We start from the raw sequence: 8,593 nt of genomic DNA on the forward strand, positions 1-8,593 counted from the left end.
ATAGCCTGAGTTCTGACCTAGGGTGGGGTTCTAAGAAGGCGGGGCGGGGGGAGGCAGAAAGAAAGGCCATTGGGGTATATGTAGCTTAGAGAGGAGCCAGTAATCTATTCCCTTGGTAGATGACAGGGATCATTCCATGCCACGTACACTTTGCGTGATGGCGGTATCTGAGGCGTAAACTTCAAGGAAAATCAGTCTCCTGCCTCCGCATTGTCGCCTGGCACCCCAAACTCAGAGGTGGCCCAGATATGTCCTCATACTAGTGTGCTAGGAACTCACCAAGATATCATTTTCTTACAGCTAGCAAGAGAAAATTCGGACATTGCTTTCTGACCTTCACCAATGTTTCCAACTATCCGAGTTTAATGTTTTAAGTACTAGAGAGTAATTGAAAGGTTTCTCTCACTCTAGGACATTAGCTGAAGGTGTTAGGTCGGATTCCCCTCTGCCTGCCTCCGGCAAGAACCAGAGAATTAACATAAGAATACCTCAACAGGGAGGGCTCCACCCCTCTTCCTCCTGTATCATTTCTAGCTACCAGACCCTACTGACTTGTGTGTGGGGGTCGCTTGCCTACGTGACTTCAGTCTAGCACTAGGACTGGGAGAAGAAGGACTTGGACACACATGCAGGACTAGCACTAGAACTTAGATGGGCTAGGACTCAGATTCATGTATCTCTCGGAGTCCCCCGGGCCCAAGTGTTCTGGGCCCGGGGGATGCAGCACCAGTCCCCCTGGCCCAAGTGCTCTGGGCCCGGGGGATGCAGCACCAGTTCAGAGGAGATAGCTGCTGCTTTAGACCCAGTATGTTTCAGATAGCCTCAGATGTACCTCAACTGTTGAGCTGCCAGATTTTTCATTTCTCTTTTGCAATGATTGTAAAAGCCTCATGTCAATTTTAAAGAAATACACTCAGACCTTACACACTGGTGTCTAGTCTGTTTGTCAAAAAGCCGAATCCCGTGCCCACCTGGCCAGAACCTCTCGTCCTGCCGAACAAGGGACCCCGCAAGAAATCCCGGTCCGTGGCAATTCCAGTCTCCTGTCCTCTGGATCACAAAGACACAGAGAGAGCCAGTGTTCTAATTAGACGATTTTATTGTAGATGCACGGAGGGGGAGGAAAGAATCGTGGACTCAGTTGGCTTCCAAGATCTGCTGAACCCAGGGCATGAGGGCTGTGACTCGGGAATACACGGCAGGAGTGGAAGTGGAGCAGAAACCACTGCCCCAGGACACAATGCCTGCCAGGGTCCAGACTCCATCCTTCTGGCAGACGAGGGGGCCACCAGAGTCACCCTGCAGAGAAAGGTAAAAGGACTCATCTTCAAGCCTGACAAGGGTACCCGGACCTGGTGGGATGCGAGGCAAACTGTAGGGCAGTTCCTTGGGGTTCACTGACACCTCTAGCTGTGCTCCTGTACTCCTGGGGGAGACCAACACCGCTAGCTTCCTTCTGTGAGTAAGAGACCAAGACGGCTCACAGGGTGGGTTCTGTATGAGCAGGACAGCGCCGGTCTGGGCAGAGGTGCCTCCTAGGGGTGTCCATTAGCCTCACCCCATCCTTTCTGGGCCCTGTGCTCTCCGCTAGCCTGATCAGGTTAGGTAGGTCTGTGAGTGGGTAGGGGGTGGGACACTGTACCATGCAGGAAGAGACGCCACTGGCGCCTGCGCAGATCATCACATCGGTGATCTTAGAACCCCAGTACTCCTTGCACTCAGCCTGGGACACGATGGGCAGGGCAGCCTGCTGCAGCTTGTCAGGGGTCTTGAGGGCTGCAGGGATAGAGGGAATAGAGTCAGGGTCCCTAGGCCCACCAGCCTACTGGATACCACCTTAGGTCCTTTCAGGCACCTGCAGGGAGAGCTGCTGTCAGGTTCCACCACAGGCAGGGCCTGGCCCTTGTGGCCATGGGTAAGGGGTGTGTAAGATTTCTTTCAAGAGGGGGGGGGGTTCCACCCTGCTGGAGTCTTAAGAGACCCATGATGGGATGTAGGCTCAGAGAGACTCCCTCCTGCTGAGCCAAGGGCTCCCTTCAGGCTCCATCTTATCAGCAACCCTTTGTTTGTGTTGGATGAGTCTTAAATATTAAGTCTTAACTGACACATAATAATTGTTAATTTTATAGATTAATAGTTAATAATTTTTTTTTCAGACAGTGTCTTATTATGCAGCTCTGGTTGGCCTGGAACTCACAGGATCTGCCTGCCTTTGCCTCTCAAGTGCTGGGGATTAAAGTGTGCCACCACGACCAGCTTTAATTAACAAATTTCAGTTAAGAAATGGAAAGGCTAGGCAGTGGTGGCACACGTCTTTAATCCCAGCACTTGGGAGGCAGAGACAGGTGGATTTCTGAGTTCGAGGCCAGCCTGGTCTACAGAGTGAGTTCCATGACAACCAAAGCTACACAGAGAAACCCTGTCTTGAAAAACCAAAAAAGAAATGGAAAGATGTATTAACAATTTAGACAAGAAGGAAGGAAAGAAAGGAAAGAAGGAAGGAAGGAAGGAAACAAAGGAAGAAAGAAAGAAAGAGCTGAAGAGATGGCTCAGCAGTTAAGAGCACTGGTGTGTCTGAAGACAGCAACAGTGTGCTCATATAAACAAAATAAAATAAATTAATTTAAATTAATTTAAAAAAAAGGAAGATAGACAGCAAGGGTCACAGCTGGAAGAGCCTGCCCCTGGACAGCATGACCCCTGGACAGCATGACCCCTGGACAGCATGACCCACGAACAGCTCCGGCTGCGGCAAGGCCACACTCACCATTGTATTTGGTCTTGCCCCAGCCAGTGGTGGCGCACACTGTCCCAGCAGGGAAGTCATCATCAACACTGGGCAGACACACGGCAGACACGGTGTCAGTGAACTGGGCAGGAGTGGCCAGTTTCAGCAGGGTGATGTCATTACGCACAGTGAACGAGTTGAACTTGGGGTTCTTAAAAACCTGTGGGGACAAGAAGCTCAACTAAGACTTGAGGGCGTGGGGGGTAGGGGTGGGGGTAATTTGTGCTCTGCCATGTACCAGGGGACAAGCTTCTTCCCTTTTGGCCCCATCAGAACAGACTGAGAAAGAGAATTCCAAGACCAGTCCCAGCTCCACTGTGCTCCTGTCCTTTAAGGAGCCCAGGGCTTCTTCTTCCTGGGCTTGACCCCCCAGCTTGTGGGCTGAGTCCCTCATGCATCCAGCAGTCTGTGTACCTGGGCGATCTTCAGGACCTGGATGTTCTCTGCATCGGAGCCCTGGTCAAACTCTCCAGCTACCACCACATCGGACGTCCTAGGCATTGAGACACATGGGGTGAAGAGGAAGAATGGGTCTGATCCCTTCCCCATCCCCAAATAAAGCTGGAAGCAGAACCCCCAACATAGCCTGGGACTCACTTGACCCCGCAGTGAGCAGCAGTGACCACCCAGTCTTCGCTGATGAGGGAGCCCCCACAGAAATGGAAGCCAGTGTTGTCCTGGGGAGGAGGAAAAGTAAGGTCAGTGGCTCCCACCTTGGCAGCACCCCAGTACAGGCACCCATGTTCCCAGAAGCCTCCTCTCACCTGCAGAGACACCTGCCAGGGCCAGGAGCCAGGAACAGCATCCTCTCCGTTGACGATCCTGGACAGACCGGCCAGCACGGGTTGGATGGCAGGGACTCCACAGCCTGGGGACATAGTGGTAGTCGTGTTGGAGATAGAACTCAGCCAACCCAGGACCCCATTGAGACCATAACATGGGGCTCCCCCCCACAGACTCTGCTGAGCCAGGTTATCCTCACATGGATAAAGAGGCACAGCTACCCGTAGCCAGGCATGCCACAGGAAAAGGAAATAGGCTGGGCCACCAGGCTGTCTGGCTCAACCTCCAGGCTGGCCAATTCTGAGGTACCTGCCTATTTCAATAGCTATGCATCATGTGAAATTTGGTTCCCTCTCCACCCCCTCCCCTTTTTTCTAGACAGGGTTTCCCTGTGTAGCCCTGGCTGTCCTGGAGCTCACTCTGGAGACCAGGCTGGCTTCAAACTCAGAAATCCCCTGCCTCTGCCTCCCCAGTGCTGGGATTAAAAGCAGGGGGCATCACTACCGCCCAGCTTTGTTCCTTAATTAAAAGAAAAAATTAGATTTTGTTCCAAGTGTATTGGTGCACTTCTTTGATCTCAACACTCAGGGAGACAGGCAGAGAGATCTCTGAGTTTAAGGCCAATTTGATTTACATAGAGAGTTCCAGGCCAGAAAGGGCTACATAGAGAGACCCTGTCTCAATTTAAAAAAAAAAAAAAAAAAGACAAGAAAAAGAGGACTTTGATTCTACTCCGTGAAAGAACACATCACAGAAGAGGGAGACAAGCGGATGGAGTGGTCAAGTATCTTGGGCCTGCAGGACACACTTGCTACATACAGTTGCTGGCGGATGTTCACAGTTTGGTTGTACAGAGGCCCCTGTGACCGGCCCCTCCTTTTCTGAAGTCCTCTGGCCCATGCAAGGGGCCAGCAACTGTCTCTCTTGAGCACAGAGACTAAGAAATGGACAAGATTCTCCATTGATGACTGAAATACTCCCACAAAGTCACAATCATCTATTTTTATACTAGCCAAAAAATGTGAAATGAGAGTGATGCGCTCTCACAGCGGAGTGTATTTAAGTGAGCAGGCTGGGTCTCCATGGCGACATGGCTGGATCTACCACATCCTGAGTGGGAAAAGAGCATGCAAAACCGACAGAGTCAACTACTATTTATGTAAATTTAAGTCTTTTTGCTGATGGATTTATAAATATGGAGTGCATTTGTGTAAGCCTGAAGAGAAATGACTCAGAACAGGACCAGGGAGGGAGCAGATGGAAGCTGAATCTGGGTTATCATTCTTTTTGTTTGTTTGTTTGTTTTGTTTTTTCGAGGCAGGGTTTCTCTGTGTAGCCCTGGCTGTCCTGGAACTCACTCTGTAGACCAGGCTGGCCTTGAACTCAGAAATCCACCTGCCTCTGGCTCCCAAGTGCTGGGATTAAAGGCATGTGCCACCACCGGCTGGGTTATGGTTCTTAACAAAGTATCTGGGGCTGGTTAGTGGCAAATGCCTGTAGTCCCAGCTGTTCTGAAGGCTGAAGCTGGAGAATTGCTTGAGCTCAGGAGTTGCCAGGCTGAGCAACAGGGTAAGACGGTGTTTTAGGATAAAATAAGCAACGGCAATAAAAAATAAATGGTGGGGCGGGGGAGGGGTATGCCTCTGAAACTGACTGTGGGGGACACATGCCTGTCATCCTAACATATGAGAGATGGAGGCAGGCAGATCAGAACGGACTAAAAGAGACTATTTCTGTAAGGAGCATCTGTTTCCCAAGTGCTAGGACAATAGGCTAGCTCTACAGTCTAGCTAATCTCTCCCCCTTTTGATTTTCATCTTTTTATAAATGAAAAGCAAAGTGGTAAGCTGGACGTGGTAGCATAAGTCTTTAACCCAAGCACTTAGGAGGTCTAGGCAAGAGGATAGCTCTAAATCTGAACCTGCCTGGGTTATGTAGTAAACTCCGGGCTAACCTGGGCTACAGAGTGAGATCCTGTCTCAAACAATAAAACACAAAAACAAACAACAGAAAGAAAACAAAAACGCTTAGCATCTGCCGGCCTGCTCCTGCCGGGCCTCCATAGTACCCCTACCTCAGCCACATCTGGATCTACAGGCCACAGCTGGACCCAGGCATGTCTTATTGCTCCTGAAGCAGAGCATAAGCCTAGAAAATCCTAGAAGGACTTCTCTCCTCACCGAGGCTTCAGGGTGCAGGTCCGTAGAGGAGATTCAAACAGGAAGGGTTGGGAATCAGCTATTTCAGGATAACCCCCCTCTGGCCCTCTCCCCCTCTGATAGGGCCTGGCTAGGCTAGCTGAGCCCCAGCACTTACCAAAGGTGGCCCCCACAAGGGCAAAGCAGGACACAAGCCAAAGGAATGCCATGGTGCTGGTCAGGGAAGTGAGGCTTGCCTACTCTGAGGATCTTTTATGTCCCCTAGGGTCCTCAAGCCCTGCCCAATCCCCATGACCCTACCCAACCAGGAAGGTCCAAGAGCCCCCCTCCCTGTTATCCAGAGACCTTGGATGGAAGTAGGGGCCAAGCTCCTTATCACAGTCTTGCTTGGCTCTTAGCCTGAATTGCCCAACCCATGGGAAAAGGACAGCTGCCCTGATTAACAGTGCCCATGAACATTGGTAGTACCCAGCATCCCCATGGCACTGTGGGCAAGGGCCCTTCTGGAACAGAGCCTTGCTCATGCAGACTTTCTGGGAGGTGGGCTAGGAGACTCAGTGCCCATCCCCACGACACAGAAAGGGTTCCCAGCTCCTAACTGAAGGCAGTCCCAGCATAGATTCAAAGAAGATGGTGGCTGGAGGGCCTCCAAGTGAGTTGATGGTCTATGACCACAAGTGCGTTTCACTCATTTAAAACAAAGGGTTACATGCCAGTCAGGACTATCCAAGGATCATCCTGTCTCCAGTCCTGACCAGAGTCTAAGTATGGAGAGGAGAAGCAAGAATGTTGCCTATAGCAATAGGACAGTAACTCCTGTGAGGCTGCTGTGGTTAATGGAGTGCCTGCCTAATACATATGAAGCCCTGGGTCCAGCTCCCACCACCTCATACACCAGATGTGCTGGGGTACACTATAATCTAAGCATTCCAGAGGTGGAGGCAGGGGAATCAGAAGTTCAAGGTCACTCTTAGCTACATAGTGAGTTCTAGGCTAGCTTAGGCTACATGAGAGCCTGTCTCAAAAGAAGAGGAAGAGGAGGAGGAGGAGAAAGATAGTTTTTGTCTTTGTATAAAGTTATAATTTTCTCTCCCTTTTTTTAAAAAAAGAGATCACCACTCCCACTCTCTTTGATGTCTGTATTGATTTGGGTCTTGCTTTATTTTTATTTTTATTTTTTTTGAGACAGGGTTTCTCTGTATAGCCCTGGCTGTCCTCGAACTCAGAAATCTACCTGCCTCTGCCTCCCAAGCGCTGGGATTAAAGGTGTGTGCTACCACTGCCTGGCTCGTTTTGTTTTGTTTTTTTTAATATTTATTTATTGCTGGGCAGCGGTAGCCCACGCCTTTAATCCCAGCACTTGGGAGGCAGAGGTAGGTGGATTTCTGAGTTCGAGGCCAGACTGTCTACAGAGTGAGTTCCAGGACAGTCAGGGCTGTACAGAGAAACCCTGTCTTGAAAAACCAAAAAAAAAAAAAATTATCTATTTAATATTTAATGTATGTGAGTACACTGTAGCTGTCTTCAGACTTATCAGAAGGGGTCATTGAACCCCATTACAGATGGTTGTGAGCCACCATGTGGTTGTTGGGATTTGAACTCAGCTCAGGACCTCTGGAAGATCGGTCAGTACTCTTAACTGCTGAGCCATCTCTCCACTCCTAGTTTCATTTCAAAAAGATTTATTTACTGTACTGGAGTAATGACTCAGGGACTAAGAGTGCTGGTTGCTCTTCCAGAAGACCCAGGTTTGAGCCCAAGCACCCACATGGCCACTCACAACAGTTGAAACCCTAGTTCAAGGGGATCTGACTCCTTCTGTCTCTTTGGGCCCTGCATGCATGTGAGGCATAAACAGACCTGCAGGCAAAACACCAACACACATTTCTAAAAACTGCATTTACTTATGGGAGTTGGCACCCATCCATGGCATGGTGCACCTGTGAAGGTCAAAGGACAACATGTAGGAGTCAGTTCTCTCCTTCTACCACGTGGGTCCTGGGGACTGGACTCAGGTTTTCAGGTTTGGTGGCAAGCTTTTCTACCCACTGAGCCATCTCACTGGCCCAGAGCTTTGCTTCTGTAAAATGAAGATGCTCTATTTTTGCCACAGATGGGGGTGTGTGGGGGTGGGGTGGGGAAGCTGAGACCAGTGTGAGGGACACACTGGCAGGAAGTACAGCTGAACATATTCTCACCAGTATGTACGTAAGCCCCTTCTGTCCCGTGGCCAGGCGCCATTCCAGGCTGAGGCTCCTGAGCAAATGGTGCTTCAGCCTGTGTGGGCAGAGAAGCCAGAGACAAGAGGGCACACTAACTCAATGAAGACTATGAGGCCGAGACAAGAGGGACAAGCTACGGAAGGATCTTGGTGGCAGGACTATATAGCTGTTGGTGAGAGTGCTATACAGGCGTTGCAGTCCAGGTAGGTGACGGAAAGCCAGTAGGGCAGCTATAGTGACACATGCCTAGGACCCCAGCACTATGGATACAGAGACCTGCAGATTGAAGGTAGCCTAGGGACTATTCCCAGTCTCAGCTATTGCTTTTCAACTATTGTGTAAGAGACCCTCCGGAGAGGTAGCTCAGTAGTTAGGGAGTGCTTGTTCTTCTCCCAGAGGACCAGAGTTTTATTCCTAGCACTTTTGTCCGGTGGCTCGCAACACCTGTAGCTCTAACGCTAGGGGATCCGACACCCTCTTCAGCCTTCCAAGTGCATATGTTCGTGCACATTCTTGGACACAGCCACACTCAGCCACACAGTCATCTGCAGAGAGACAAAGAAATAAAAGTAAAATATTTAGAGGCTAGCCTGGACTACAGAGCAAGTTGTAGCTAGCCTGGGTTGGAGACCATTTGTTAA

General features: G+C 50.1%; 1 protein-coding gene across 1 annotated transcript; it reads right to left on the reverse strand.

The window, feature by feature from the left end:
• Positions 1-1,081: 1,081 nt before the first annotated feature.
• On the reverse strand, positions 1,082-5,958 carry LOC116068047 (chymotrypsinogen B). The gene is made up of 7 exons (XM_031337149.1): positions 5,888-5,958; positions 3,553-3,656; positions 3,386-3,465; positions 3,203-3,281; positions 2,768-2,948; positions 1,643-1,776; positions 1,082-1,299 (listed from the first exon to the last, which is right to left on the reverse strand). Exons 1-7 carry the CDS (start codon positions 5,937-5,939, stop codon positions 1,138-1,140), a joined length of 792 nt encoding a protein of 263 aa, XP_031193009.1. The 5' UTR covers positions 5,940-5,958; the 3' UTR covers positions 1,082-1,137.
• Between the last annotated feature and the right edge of the window lie 2,635 nt (positions 5,959-8,593).

This window comes from Mastomys coucha, unplaced genomic scaffold (genome assembly GCF_008632895.1).
Source record: "Mastomys coucha isolate ucsf_1 unplaced genomic scaffold, UCSF_Mcou_1 pScaffold22, whole genome shotgun sequence".
Classification (NCBI taxonomy): Eukaryota; Metazoa; Chordata; class Mammalia; order Rodentia; family Muridae; genus Mastomys; species Mastomys coucha.